At 37.7% G+C, this 16,510-nt stretch overlaps 1 protein-coding gene across 5 annotated transcripts in view; it reads right to left on the reverse strand.

Moving 5' to 3' along the window:
* The window catches only part of ICA1 (islet cell autoantigen 1), a 65,929-nt gene that overhangs the window by 22,895 nt on the left and 26,524 nt on the right, over positions 1-16,510 (reverse strand). For all 5 annotated transcript variants that reach the window (XM_074536543.1, XM_005480811.4, XM_005480812.4 and 2 more), the window contains 2 exons: positions 839-964; positions 557-655 (listed from right to left, as the gene is read on the reverse strand). In XM_074536543.1, the coding sequence (XP_074392644.1) occupies positions 557-655; positions 839-964 (225 nt within the window). The remainder of the gene's footprint in view (positions 1-556; positions 656-838; positions 965-16,510) is intronic.

Consider the following 16,510-nt stretch of genomic DNA (forward strand, 5'->3'; position numbering starts at 1 on the left):
TTCCCAACCATTTTTACAATTAGGTTTTGCTTCAAGGGTTGCTTGCTACATGTGTGGGTTCAATACAGATGGTATTTATTTATCATAAATTCCCAATCTAATTTCAAATTTAAATCATGGCGAAATTTTTCCCAAATGTCCCTCCTCTTCCATCACAAGGGTACACCAAAGCAGGTGCATTTTCTTTCCAAGTTCCTCTCCAAGGTGTCTAAATGTTATTATACATCTTGAAACATCCTATTTGTTGTTCAAATAATCAACCTTTTAGATACAAAAGAGCATGAAAAATAAATACCCAGCAACAATGCAGGCTACCTACACAAATTAGACTGAAATAGTTTTGTATCAAAGCAAACAGGAAGGTAAGAGAAGAACCCACCAGCACAGCTGGTTGGAAGGACATTAAACAAAAAACCTGTATTTAAATGAAAAGACAAAACAGGGATAAAAGTGTCAGAAAATATATGGAAAAAATATCAACACATGCTTTCTACACCCTTGTTTGATCTCTTACTGGTTATCACCAGGCAAACATATATATCTATATATTCCTTACCTTTAACATAGTGAATTCATATGGCTGATAACCTTTGAAACTTTCATGGATGGCTGCCATTGTGTGTGAAGTTTTTTCCCAAAAATGAAGCAGTGTTGTCTGTAAGACAGGGTAAAAATCTCAGTGCCAATGTTAACACAAATCTGTTTTCAGTGCAAATTTCACATCTTCCCTCCAACACTAGCTACATATTCTTATGGTTGAATATTGCCATGGTAACCTCTTAAAAAGCCACACTGACAGGAAAACATTCTTTCAGAGGACAACATTTTCCTTGGATACCTGATATGTTGTTAACACATGAGAAAGGAGGTTGCATCTGCTGGCCCCCAGAAGATCCACTTTTTGACAGACATCAGTCTTCAGTTTGTCAAAGTTGAGTTTTGCGTGTCGCACTTGTGCTTGAACCTTCACACAAAAGGACAATTGTTTATGTAGTGATTTTTTTTTCTATTTTTAAGGAAAGAGCAAACTAATACCACCTCTAGGGAAATCAGACAACTGAACAGGCTCAATTACAGTTTTATTCTCATCAATCCCACTGAAATTAAGCTAAACTGGCTGATAAATGGGTACTCTTACTATCTTCTCAGTTATTGCTTTTTGTAATGTATCCAGGGAAGAATTTTTGTTTTCTAACCCCTGTTTTGTATGATCAGAAAAATATCAAGCACCCTTTTCCTAGGAACTAACCATTTCAGTTAAGGGGTTTTATATTTTCAAATTATTTTTCTATCACCTATTAAGTACATATACCTGTAGGTTAAGTACATATACAACATCCTGTTCCACAAACTGCATGTGCTTGACAGCAACACTGACATGATTTGGTATCAGGGTAGAAGGTAGATGTACACATTTAGTATCCAGGATTTTCCATTTTTGTCACAGCTTTGCACACTACCAAAATATTATAATAATGAAAAGTACTAGTTTAGATTCTGTAAACAAGTCTTGTTATAATTTTCTTCCAACAGAATGGGAAACAATCAAATCACAAGTATAATGAATCTCCTATAACTCTTTCATAGTTAAAATAAAATACTTACCCAAAAAATAAAATGTTTCATAATGAAAACAAACTACTGAAGTAAATCATACATTGCTTTCCTTTTCTGGCCTAACTTGGAGAATAAACCCATTTTGTCCAGAATACCCAAACTCAGTCCAAGATTTGTCCAACTTGTATGCTCCTGATCTTCAGAAGTGAATCTGGAACTTTGCAGCAAGAACAAATACGGACATCTCATAATGCCATCTGAAATGTTATGTTTACTGAACTTCTGCTCTTATTTTCCCAAACTCAGAGTATACAAGACCTTTAACCAGGTAGAAAACCAGCCAAAGACCTGTATCACAAATTCATCAGGCAACCTACTCATACAAATTGTGGGATTCCTGGATTTCTGGGTACATGGCAACTTTGTTTCACTTATCAGATCAGTTCTGCTTAAGCAATACTGCTCACCAGCCTCATCTGTTCATAAGGAAGAAACTACCACAATTCAAAATCTGTCATAAATGCAGAATCTTACAGGCGAGATTTAGAAAAAGGTGATGCCAAATGAAAAAAAGCAAACACTTTTTAAAGAGCAGTGCTACTCTACCTTTACAAAATAGCTCTGTGGTTACTGTGTTCATCCAAAAGAGGAAGTCTTCCAGAGCAACTCCACCAAACCATCAGTGAACAAATCCTGAGTTCTAGTAACAACAAAGACAACTGAAACGTCTGACTGGATCCAGCACTCTAAGCACGAGCAAAACATCTTACTGATAACTTGCTGGCTATCTTTGCATGTTGGAGAATGCAAAAAATCAGAGGCGTCTCCAGAAGATGGAAAACTTCTTAGGTAGTTAGGAGATGTTTTAGTGAAGTAGAGACAAATTTGATTTTCCTCAGGAAAGAGGAAATGGCTCCAATGGCTTCCACTTCTCAGGCAAGCATGACAAATGTTAAGCTATGATATAAAAATTATGGAGCAGCCATTGCCAGGATATCTACTACAAGGTATGGAATGTCATGAAAAGCCCCACCCAGTCAGAGTTAGACTGGCATGAGCTGAGGCTGCTTCTTAGTTTGGGATCCCCAAGGATTGCTACACTTCCAGCTTGTGCCTGATGCAAGCCCAAGCAAGGCACCATGCTATGCATGCCAGGAGTGCCATGTCAGCACATCTGTCTAGTCCAAACAGCACTTGGACCTCCAAAACTGAGCAGCAATGGAGGAAGACAGGAGCAGTGGCACAAGTGTAGGAGCTTTATACAGTGCTGGATAAAGACATTTGTCCTGTCTTAGGTCCTCACATCCTTTATTTGCTTCAGCTGCAAGTGCCTGAGAGCACAGTTACAACTGCAGTGTGAAAAGGAGAGTTGTGTAGAAAGTCATGTGCCTGTGCAAAAAGGAACTTCTAACTGAAATCCAAATATGGGATTATGTGCATCTTTTGCCACAAAGAATTGCTGCAATGGGTAGGGATTTAAGTAAGAGATGTTGTTGGGCTTTGAAAAAACTCAGTTATAGCCATGAAAATCCAGAGAAATTCAACTGATGTAAATGGAAATGTGTCACATATATAACTATATTTTACAGTGGTGCAGCTGAGAACAGAATCCCTTTCCTACTTGGTATATCACAGCACTGGCAAAAGCACAGTAAGAACAGCTGTGGCTTTGTAGACTGAAAGTTCAAGTAAGCAAAGAATGTGAATTCTGCCAGTGATGGTGAGCCACAATTTTAAAAAAAAGAAGTACTACTAAATGGAATTATGAATTCCTACTCCAACTCCTTAAGAAAGGAGAAAAAAAATCCATAAAACAAAAGCACCTGTATAGTTTGAGTTGCAGTCTTCCTGCATCCGTTCTTCAGGGACATTTAGCAAAGAACAAGTTTGGCATTTATCTTAACTGAACATGGAATTAGTGTCTCTTTTAAAAACTAAAGCACTCATAAAGAGAAAGAGGTGATCCACAATACAATGTGGAATACAAACCCTTTTGTTTATCACACTCATACAGATGATTCAAGATACTTAATGCTGCCTTACCAAATGCTACACATTTCTCTTGCCAACTAGGAAAGATGTGACATTATGAAAACTATGAAATTAAACATTCTTTTAGGTTTTTTGATATATTGAAAGTTTATTGAGAGTATTCTACCTTTTTCAGCAGCAGTGCAGAACAACTAAGAAAGAACATCACACACTACATCAGCATGACCTTTTTCTTTTTATCTGTGCCAATAAATGCATTTTCAATTGAAATTATTATTATTAGACATCTTTTAGGATTACTTGCTGGCTTCAGGAATTAGGTATTAAACCTTAGTGCTTACAAAGCATAATCTACTTAATACCACACAAGTTATCAGAATGAACCTTTGGTTCTCTACTCAGGGGAAAGCTGATATAATACATACTAATCTTCTCCTTTCTCTGCAAGTACTCTCTAAGACATGAGAAACAGAACCTCATTGTGGTCTCAGTACTGCAAATTTTTATTCATATATTTACATTTATTAATGCTGAACATATAATACTTCTTGAAAATCGTGGTCTGAAAACTTTCAGGATTTTACTGACCCCAGGAGAACTGCCTTGTTTCAAACACAACCTGAACATTTTATGATAAACGAGTTTCTAAGCATCTGACACTATAGGTGCTGGATTTATATCATACAAGAAAATGTTACAGTACTCTTGACATAAAAAAGATTATTACTCTTTCTCTTTTTCTAAGCAGCAGCTTGGCACAACCTGCCTTTAATTTCCCAATGCAAATGAGTATTATATAAGTATAATACTCATAAAGAGCACACAAGAAAACATAAATTTGGAAAGTAGCATCTATAGCTTGATAAACTGTAAGATGCCAGACAAACCTGAAATAATTTCAAAGGACTGAAATGCTACAATCCTAAATCCTGGGGGCTCAATGTCAGATACTAGAATGTAAGGGCAACTATTTGCTAACACAGTTTCCTAAGCAGTATCCCAAATGGATCAGGCTGGAAGGCACCACAGTAGATCCTCTGGTTCAACCCCTCCGCTCAAGCACAGCCATCCCAGAGCACACAGCACAGGACAGTATCCAGACACTTCTTGAGTATCTTCAGTGACAGAGACTCCACACCCTCTCTGGCCAACTTGCTCCAGTGTTTGGCCATGTGCACAGTGAAGAATTTCTTCCTCATGTTCAGGTGGAATTTCCTGTGCATCTGCCCAGTCTCTTTTGTCCTGTTGCTTGGCACCACTGAGAAGAACCTGGTCCATCCCTCTGGCACCCTCCCTTCAGGCACTTGGAGACATTGACTAAGTCCTTTCTCAGTCACCTCTTCCAGCATCTGAACAGGCCCAGCTCCCTTAGCCTTTCCTCATAAGAGATGCTCCAGTCCCTAAATCATCTTTGTTGCTCTACACTGGACCCAATTCAGGAGCTCCATGTCTCTTTTTCACTGAGGAGCCCAGAACTGGACACAGCACTACAGGTGTGGCCTCACTAGGGCAGAGTAAAGGGGCAGGATCATCTGTCTCCAGCTGTTAATGCTTTTCCTAGTGAACACCAGGATACCATTGGCCTTCTTGGTCACAAGGGCATTGCTGGCTCATGGACCTGTTGTTATCCACCAGTACCCCCAGGTGCTTCTCCACAGAGCTGCTTTCCAGCAAGTATGCTGAAAACCTTTATTCAAACAGAAAAATTCTAATCTTCAAGCATGATAACATTAAAAAAAAAAATACTCAGACCCAGTTAAAAAACTCTATTCAATATGTTCAGTTACTAAAATACAGATTGGCCATGTTCAAGGAGTCTTTATGTTGTCTACAGTACATCTGTGTTACTACTTTCTTTCATTCTCCTACAAAATACAAAATGTATTTTCAGTAGTAGCCTAATTTCAGGGACAATTCAGCTAGTGAAGCATCATCTCCAGAATTATGTTAGATAAATGTACTAACTCACTTTATGTATATTTTTGTCTCAGCATTTCCAGCATAGAAGGAGAAACAGATGCTTTTAGTCTAATTTGTCACCCAACCTCTCACTTACTCGATCTGAAAAGCATGCATAGTGTGTGTATAGGCTGGAAGGAGGGGATAAGTGAATTGAGGGGGAAAAATGTCTGAAATATAGCAAAACTTCCTGTTTGGGGCTCTGGGTAAACCCTGTCAGCAGATGGAATCAGTGCAAATCTTTGCATTAAATAAGTATAGCACTTTCTGGCATACCTGATCCTTGTAAAGACTACATGAAAATGAAATCAAACTGTAGTTTGAGGACCAAGTATTTACCATAGAGCACAACTTACAGCATTTCTGCATATGGCACAGAAAACATAAGGAACTAGATTCTCAGTTCCCAAAACTGCAGTAATTTCATAGTTTGAGTGGTGTTTTGATGAGGAGCACCCATTACACTTTCACATGAGTATAACTAAGTACTTGCTGGTTTATTTTTCCCCTTCTTTTAAATTCAGGATTGATGATATGCAGTCAGAGAGCAGAAAAAGCAATGTTTTATACAAAATAATGCCTGTAACTCTTCCACAGGCAAGGGACAGACTTCCAATGCCTTGCACAGTATGAAGCCTGATTTCCATGTGCTTTGGTATATTCTACATTTTGCAGACTACACTTTGATTCAACTGTTCCCTTGGGTTGGAAGAGTATTCATTGCATTCATTAATCTCTGCTCCATCATTTTTTTAGAATAACACATAAAAACACTGGTTAAAAAACAGTGAGCATACTTCTGTTCATCTCCTTCAACCCTGGTTGTTAAAATCTTCACTTATGGTCTGATGAGAAACACTGGTAGAAATTAATTTGAGGAGATGGAATTTTTAAAGTGAGCCACGTCTAGCTAAAAGGGAAAACTACTTGGACAGTATAAACAGATCCAAATTATATCCCTCAAGTCTGAAGCTGAGCAGATGTACCTCACATTTGTTCAACAAACAAAACTATTCTTGACATTTGAATTAAGATAATTTTACTGCAAACCAAGTTCCGATAATACATTTCTTAAATTTGCCATTTTGGACTTAATGATGATTGTCTGTGCTTGTGCAAAAGCCCTATGCGTCTCACTCTATCAGGCTTGATTAAGAAAATTTGCAGTAATATTACAATTCATATAAAGGACCTAATTATCACTGCATGTCTGCCTGTCACTCTGGAAACCAACAAAACCCCTTCTATGGAAGGGGTCCCTGCCCATGACAGAGGAATTGATCTCCTCTAGATGATCTTTAAGGTCCTTCTCAACCAAACCACTCTATGATTCTACAGCAAGTACTGTCTGCCCTTCTGCCACAAAAGAACAAGTGGCATGTCAGCTTTGAGAAAGCACTTATGTTTGTGTTTTGAGGAGCCTTAAATATATTGGTAAATTCATGTGGAGAGACAGCCAGTAAGTGAAAGCTGAATTAAAGATGTATTAGGTCAATTGCACTCCAAGAGAAAGATTCTGGAAAGGAAGATGATACAACTTTCTGATGTCCTGAAGGGGTAGAAATCTCCCATAATATACAGACTTGAACAAGGCAAGTCTATCCCAAGATAAAAGACAACACAAAATCTTTTAAGCCATCAAAGACCATTTTTCCAATGGCTGAAACATTCATTGTGAGAAACAATTAAAATATTGCACTAAAACACAGTGATAGCCAACATAATCCAATGAAATCAATGCCAACTGAAATAACTGCAAATACCTACTAGAGTATTGCCTGCCATAATTACTCAGAGCTTTTAGATTTAATTGTTCATGACAGTCCTGGAACTCAATGTAAGCAATAGAAGAAGAGTGCTGAAGTAGACAAAAGAAAATGAAGACAAAAAAAGAAAAAAGGCAGAAGCAATGCTATATTGCTGCATAACAGAATATAGACAAATGCATCTTAACATAGATTAGTATAACAGTAGCATCATTTCTCTCTATTTACTGGTACCAGATCATGTTTCTCTGCCAGAAAACTCAATATGAAACATCAACTGTCTACAAACAGAATGACCATAAAGTCAGTATAAGTTGATTAAAAGTTTTTTTTCATTTAATGCTGACATTTTTTTATTCTAGTCAGAACCATCAAATCTCCATGACTTAAACATGTATTCTGCTCTCCTTATGCTACAATGGAGAAGCCCAGAGAAAAAAAATTAGGAAGGAAGTCACATTATAACCAAAATGTCATTCCCTCAAACCCAGCAGCTTTCACACAAACTCTGTCATTCAAAGCTGCTACAATTTACTTAGTTTACTATTTTTTGGTATGTTAAAAACATTTTATTACAAAAATTTCATATCTGTGGATAGCAACATTTTAAACTCCAAGAAGCACCAAAAAAGTGTCATATTTTCTCCAATTTTGTGCATTTTCAAATGTCCTATTAAAACACAGTCTATGGCAGTTCTTGAGGAGAGCCATTATGACTCATCAAAATTGTCATTACTATTTGGCTCAGTTTTCACCAGAATTTGTCCCTGTGCACACACCTATCCCCCTGGTCACTCATACCTAAGCCAGCTTCAGGAAGCTCCACAGGTCTTCCAGAAAAGCCTTGCTGGAGAGTTGCTATGTATTTCACCAGAGAGATTAAAGGCAGTACAAACCAGCAGATGAACATCACAAAATACTATCTTGCACCTGCCCTCAGACATGCCTTCCACCCACAAAAGCATGCTAGGCGTGCCTAGCTCAGGCCTTGACATCCACCTCATTACCTTGTGCCTGTGTTAGTGGATGGAGACCAGCAAACACAAACAACTGACACTAGAATTCACTTCATATTACCCTGTTTCTCTCTACTGGACTATAAAGGGAGCTCTCATTGATCAATTTAGGTGTAGACATCTACAGAGCATGTGTCTGAAGCTTTGTTTGATAAATCCTAAACTAAATAACATCCAGAAAATTAATTCCTTTGTTGCTAATAATAACCATAAGTATTTGATTGTGTGCCTTATTTACCCTGTTAATTCATCCAGTATAAGCTTCGAAGCCATGATTCTTGAAAAACTCCTGATGAAAACACTGAGGAGCCTCAGCAGCTTATGTATCATGGTCTAACCAATTTTCATCTTCTCTTTGTTAAATGAGACAGATTGACTTAGAAACACCTCATCTTAGGTAGCTTCCCCTAGTCTCTGTACCACGTCTTATACTTCTGACACTCTCCTCTCCAGGTTCTCAACCCAGAGATGTGGACTGTGATCTGTGCTTGCTCAAACTGCACCAAGAGACACCACTGGCTTACAGCTAAGCTCCATCTTTACATAAGATCTTCACAAAAACCTCTTGCAAAAAGCTTTCAACTGTAGTTGCAGAGCTGCAATTAGCAGTTTGCTGCTGGGGGAAAAGAATTAAATATACAAAAGAGATGAAATTGTGATTAAATACACAAAAAAACCTCTTTAATCTAGCACTTCAAACATACACTGTTTAGTTGTTTGCATCTCCAGTCACTGAAGATGAGGCTGTTGTATTCAGGATACAAATATACCACAGATGAAGTACAACTACCATTCTCTGTTCTCTTCTTTGACCATAGAGCCTCATGCTTTTATTTTCTCCTGCCTATGTAACTTTGCCCTAATTTTTAGCTCTGTTATTATGCCCTCATTATTTTGGGTCCAAGGCATGTGTTTTTCTTCCTGTTTGAAATTCATGTCTATAAGTCAGGGTCAAGGAGAATGCCATGTTAAGGAGCAATTGGCTTAATGATCTTTGATGCAGTTTCTACCTTAACAGCAATAGAAAAACCTAAGGTAGGAAAATATCTTCTTAGGTACACTGAATTAACTACTATTACTTTTACATTCCAACAAAGAACTTTTTCTAAAAGATATAAAAACATCTACTGAAGCGCCAGACCATGGATATACACCAGGATCTCTGTGGATTTTTTTTTTTTTGGAGTATATGAAATTTGGTCTTTGTGTCACATTTATGCCACATTTCCCTCTTCAGTTTTTCAGTATTTGGCCTGTAAAAATTTTACTGCCTTCAGCCTGTTGGCTCACACACCATGCAACTCCAGCCTGGCAGTAATGAGTAAACCAGGGCCAGAACTGCTTACTTCACAACCACTGAAAGCAGATGTGAGCAATTCCCTGAACCCTGTGAGGATATAAGGTTATGGCTGGCTTGAATATTCTTCCTTTTCTCCCGTCCAAAAAACAAAGGTTGGTTGTACCATCTTCTGATATATTCAATGATGGCTATCACCGAAACTGAACAGCTCTCCCTCTCTCCTTTATGCAAACATATAGACATTTATCTTACTCCTCTCTTTTTTTCCTACTGCTTCACTTCCTTCCCAGCCTTGTGTTTATTCCTGCTGTTTTATAATGTACCTTCTTCAAGCCTCTTGTGTCTCTTTAAGGATGGGGAAAAATGAGAACCTCCTCACACTTTATGCATGTGATTCCATAAATATTACACAGGGACATGACTTTTCACTCTGCATTTTTCTTCAACTGAAAGCCAAGTTGGATCTGTAAACACAGATCAGTTCAGGCTTAGCAATGGGGAAAAAAAGGCAAGCAATGATAAATTTTTGACCAAATATGTAAATTAGTTTATGTAAAAAGAACAACAGATGATGGTTTGTCAGGCCAGGAAAAAAAAGAATAAGGAGGAGTATGATGGAAGGCCATCATACCACAGATACAAAATTTGTTAAGATGAGACTTCAGCCAACACAGGAACCAGAGGGCATTATACTGAACACAAAATGAGGTGAGGTGATCTTTACACAAAATCTGTGTCTGCAGGGCAGGTCTTTGATCACAGCCATGCATTGGGGATGGCCAGAATTTATCTTGGTTCAAAAGGCAACTGGACAATTCTACAGGAAAACAAACCCTATGTCCTGTGATGTCTCCGCTAGCCACAGTACTAAAAGAAAACACCACTGTGCATTTGCCCTATGCAGCTCCCAAGCTGCTACCATTGGGCAACAGTGAAGAAAGATGATGCACAGCCAGTGGATTTTTGTCTGAAGAATAAAGTAACCCTGAGGCACATTCACAGGTTACGGAGAGTTTGAGAGTTTGCTCTGCTGGATTCAGACCAGCACAGCATCCTTTTATGCTGAAGAACTTTCTGTTATGTGATTTAAGGTAGCACAGATACTTCAAATTAGCTTTTGCAACATAACACCTGTGTAACTGCAGATTTTCTACTACAGAAATTCAAAATCATGAGTTACAGAATTTTTCAACTGTTAGAGGTGCCAGAGCATATTCAGGCACTGCCTATGCCCAACATGTTTAGGTAACAGAAATCCCATGGAAATGCTTCAGTTACTATAACTGTATGACAGGATGTACGCTTTACATTCACACAGATTCACCAGGAGAAGGGGTGGGGCAATTTCAAGGTGCTCCAACATTTCTACAATTACAACCACAGTATGGAGAGAAGATCAGATCTTTCAAACAATTTTGTACTCCCTTGAAAAAAATCTACATATAGATTAAGACTTGAGGTTTGAATTTTAGAAATCAATTGCCAAAACCTACAGGATTTACCTGGACAGGCCTAGCTTATCTTTCAACATCCCCCACAAATCTCCTCTCTTCTTTCCAGATGGTTGTCCGCCAAGTGAAATGGTTACTCATGGTATTTAGGTGGGGGCTGGAATACTAAACAGTGTTATTGTCGTTTTGCTCTATTTTTTAGAGGGTAGTTTGCTAAAAATAAATATTGTTGAAACAGCCCTGCTTTTGGATTAGGCATTTCAACAGACCAGGCCCATCAACTACATGTTCTCTAAATTTATATGAAACAAGTTGCTCTGCTATTCCCTATTCTCACTATTATAGCAGGGCAAAGACATGGATCCAAACACCTCTTAGAAGCAGCAAAGTTTTGTTATATCCAAATTAAATTTCTCTGAGACATGAAAATAATTTGTGGGAAGCAATACAGTGCTCTGTACTAAATAACAACATTCTGAACAGCTGCCCTAAAGCAACAGACATATACTTCCTCCTCCATTATTAAAACGTAATTTAGTCCCTTCATAGGAAAAAAAACAAAAGCCAAACACCACAAGTTGAACAGTACAGCTCAACAGCAACAGAAAACCTCTGAAGTTTTTTTCCTAAGGAATTACCAGGAATTAAGGTGGTATTTTCCTCCTCCTCCCTGGCTTTTGCCCCTCTAGCATGGCCAAGATGCAGACACAGTGTGTCATTTGGGGAGAGCAATGCCTTACAGAATCCTTCCACTTATCCAGCAGCTGGACACAGCCCTGATCAAAATTACATCCACAGTCCAGCAAGCTCATCCAGCCAAAAACCAGAGCCTTTAGCTTAAAGAAAGACAACAGCTTTCACAAACAGAACACACAGTGCAGACCCAGACTGTGAATCCAACTGCTTAAAATAAAACAATTACAACAAAATATACAAAGAAATATTCACAGAAAATACATCAGCTTAAAAAAAAATTCTATCAAATACAGCATGCAGCTGACTCTCAAATACGTGATGTGGACTGCTTGTGGAATTCCAACCATTATTTACTGTAAAATGAAGGAAAGTCTGTTAAAGTTAAGATGAAAGCAACAACAGTCTTCAGTTTTTCAGAACCACACTCAGAGTTATTATAGAAATAATTATCACATCACAACATAAAAATTCAGGCAAAGCAAAAAACCATTCCTGACTCGCCCCATTTTAAAATATTCAAGAGCTTTTGAGCTCACACCCCAAGAGATAGAGATATGCAACTTTTCTGCACGTTAGCTGTACTAACAAAAATTTTGAACTAAACAGATACTAAGTGTGTTTACACAAGACTTATTTTAAATTAGGAGTGGTTGACTTGAGTTTAAGTTTGGGAAAATACATTTTTAAGCTAAATAGATAGATGCTATGTTCAAAACACAGTGAATGACTACGCAGAGTTCTGCACCAGGTCAGCTTCATCTAGGCATCACCCTTCAGAAAAGCAGCATCTCTGCACAGCCATACATTTTTCCCAGAAAACAGGTCATACATACTCCTGTCTTTGCCCTTAGAAAAATCTTCCCCTACTCTTTAAATACATAGCCCCATACTCCTTACATGTTGCCAAGCAACTTCTCCATCTCTTGCCTGTGCAGAAATAGATCAACTCCAAATGAATGTGTCCACACTTCATGCAGGACAGAACCTGGCCTCAGCAGTTTTGATCCAAAAAGCTGTAGCTTGTGTTCCCAAGAAAGGTTCATGGGGAAATAAGGGATACAGCCAGCAGCAGCAACCCAGCTGACATTTCTGCTGGCTGCATGAGGCCTCTCCTCCTATTTTATCCAGTAGAGGGACAAACTACTTATGGTCAATATGTTTAACTTCAAACTGTACCAAAGGAGGGAGTGTTAATGCAGTGAGATATGTGACAGCTGAGAGCTGGAGTGCACACAGCCTCTCCTCCCAGCTCATTCACACAGGGTCATGACAGTGTATGAAAGCAGCTCCACCTCTCAGGGCTTGTACCTCCTGGCTGCTCTCAGATTACCAGTGAGCAGAGAACACGTCATGCTCCTGAAATTATTAATATGGATGGATTCCTCACAGCCATTGTATTCATTTTTACAGCTTAGATCAATGGGCAAATTATTTTTAAAAGGGAACAAACATGAAACGACAATTTAAATGAAAGGAAGGCAATAAATATGAACTTCTAGCCTTGTTAAAACATCTGCTTTTCTTCTACTTTAAGAAGTCTTTTAAATACATGCTTCAGCTTTCTGTCGGTAATGAGTTTCAGTACTGGTCAAACCCAGAATGTGTGGTTTACCAGGCTGAAAGGAAAAAAAGACCAAAAAACACTTGTTGACACTGACAGGGACCTTGAAGTAAGGACATACAAAGAAAATATTAATGATCAGCAAACTCTTAAATTGAATACAGAATTACATTCATCTAAACAGCATTATTTCAGAGTTTGGGGATAGACTTTTACATTATGAGCCCCAAATGCAGTTCCAGTAGGGAATATACATCTGTCACTCTGCAGACATGAGTCATTACCACCACACTGTGCTTGGATGCACCCTCCCAATTTACAAACAGGGGCATATTTTCATGCATGGACAAACATCCTCTTCAGGGAAGAATATGGTCCTGAAAACTACTGAACTCTCCGCTCCTGAAATGACTCTAAGGGAGTTCATAAAAAGCCAACAGCTCTTTGCCTAAATGCAAATAACTATGAATAGTCTGAAAACAAAGAGTCGCATTTTATTGGTATGATCCAAGTCTACAAGTTGCTAAAAATTATTGCAAAGATTTGTAGCAAGAAGCAGGCCAACGAAGATAAATTGTTAAAATGAAGAAATAATATGGTCTTTCAGGTTTGAAAGATCGCATATAGCTCTAAAGCAGGCATAACCTGGACTGAGTGTTAAATCTTGCTGAGAATTGCATAACTCACTTGTGTTTATCACATTATACAACCTGAGAGCAAAGGATGGTTGCCACACATGGTACAGGGGGAATGCTGGCAAGTGGAGAGCAATTAGACAGTCAGCCCCTGCAGGAAACTGAGACAGGTAATTACTGCTTTTGAACACTGAAGACCAGAGGTGATGTAAAGAATATTGCAATATAGCATAAAACTAACATGTCTACTATACCCATGACTGTATTAATCTAGTAATTATACAATTCAGTTTATCTTAGATAATGCAGATAATTTGGAGGTCTTCTCGACTCCTTCAGGTACAGTGTCCTCATAGGGAAAAATATAATTCATATTTTTAATTTCTTTGCATCCAAATGAAATTCTTCAAGGTCTGAGCAAGACTGTTACTTGAATCTGCATCTCCTCTGAGGAGGCAGATGGGAGGAGTGAATACACTGGAATTAAATACAGGGACTTGAAAAGCTCAAATTCAGGTGCAGTAACAATATCCCCATTGAAAGCTCACTGTAAAACAGAGAGCTGACCTGTATGATCTCCTTAGCCATTGCAAAGGGCAGTGGCATGAACAGATCTACAAACTGCCAGGGAATGGCACTGACACATGTTGCAAATCATAGCTAGATGTGACACCACCATTAAGAAAGACACCTCTAACAAAACCAACAGGATTACCAAGTTCCTTTAATATTGAGTCCCCAGATGCTCTCACTGTCCTGAGTGCAAAGCCACCCTGTTTACAGTGCTAATGCAGAAGTCCTGTAAGTCAAGGTTTTGTGTTTCACTTTCTATTCAACCTTTCAGTACAGAATATAAAATGGCACCCACAAATAATCACGATTCATTTGTAACACAAAGTCTGTTGTAAATAATCCCATGCATTGTTATTGCTGTTCCTGGCTGGCATTTAATATATCAATAAGCATGGCTTACTTACATCAAAACAATTTAATTATATTTTGTCAAGACACAAACTCTGAAAGAGTACAAATTTATAAAAAAGACACAAATCTTTTTGTGGTGCTCTTCAGTCTTCACAGTGTGCTATTAAAGATGAAACAACATTTGAAATATAAGCAGGGTTTAGGCAGAACTCTGATTCAGAGATGGTGGTATATTTGCCATTTTTTTGGTTAGAACAGTACCTTTTTGTTTGTTGGGTTTTTTTTAATCCTATGTAATTTGGTTTCATTATGTGGAGGAGAAAAATCAAACACAGCATCTTTTTAATCATTCCGAGCCTATGCAACATACAACTGAACAGCTAAGGACTTAAGAAGTCAAAGCAGATGGACTACATTATGCATGTGCCCAGGCATTTTAGGAAAATATAAGAAGAATTCCTGGGCAGTGGCGACTATAGAAAAGCTTGGTTCTCTTGTGTAAACAATGTTTTCCCCAACAGCTGTATTCCCCTTCCTGTTTATTCTTCACTTCTGCAGAATTCTCTCAGTTCAGTCACATCTGTATTTCATTTATTTTTAAAAAATATTTCTTCAGCTATCCTCCTAGCCTTTTCAGATTATTAAGGCTGAGGGAATTTTCCAAATCTCATTTCTCTTTTCACAGCCTACTCTGGTCATATTTTTTACACTTCATTTAGGTTCTGAATTCACAAAATGATCCACATGGGTAACAAGCTTTGCCCACATAGACCAGCTTGCAGGGTTTGAGTTTTCATGTGAGCAATAGATATTGTCTGGGCAATCATCTTTTCTTTCCCATTTTCAGAATAATATTTCAGGTATTTTTTTTCCATTCCTGCATTTTTTTTTAAATCCAATAATAAATTTAATATTTACACATTCCTATAATTATTAGGCATGAGAAAATTCCTGGAGTTTAATTTTAATCACATCATGTTTGAGAGAGTCTTTTTAATACTGGGACCAAAACCAATTATTACATAAAAGTTAAGGCTATTGATTTACATCACTGATTTTTTTTTAGAAGATTTATTGTACTCTGTTGAAACATCTTTTATCCTGTTATTTAGGTGAACAGAAATTTTTAGGATGTGCCTGCCTACCTTTTCTCAACATAAATACAGGTACTGAAAATGTACAAATAACCCAAATCTGCCTTGTTTGATTTCAGCAAGGTCACACGAAACAAAGTTAAAAAACTATATCATATCTGTAATCTAGAGGACTAATAGCAGACTAATTTTATTTTACTTTAATGCCATTTTTCAGAGTCTCACCTCAAATTCTTCTTTTGTAAAAATAACTGAACAGATGATGAACCATTTCTCAAGGGTAAGCATTAATCTCTGGAAGCAACCATATTCTACAAGTAATACCTCTAAAGATGATGTAATCTGTTCCAAGAAGTCTGTTTCTATTTTTAAGTGGCATACTGTTATTATGCTTTTAAAAGGGCATCTCCATCACACATTGTTACTTTGCTTTTAACTCAGTAACAATCATCAGTGATATTTAATATACATGAAATGGCTTCAGAAAATTATTGATTTTGTATCATTATGTACTCTGAGTCTTACAAATGGTACTTGAAATGGTAATTTAAAGTTGTAA

This window comes from Zonotrichia albicollis, chromosome 1, assembly GCF_047830755.1.
Source record: "Zonotrichia albicollis isolate bZonAlb1 chromosome 1, bZonAlb1.hap1, whole genome shotgun sequence".
Lineage (NCBI taxonomy): Eukaryota > Metazoa > Chordata > Aves > Passeriformes > Passerellidae > Zonotrichia > Zonotrichia albicollis.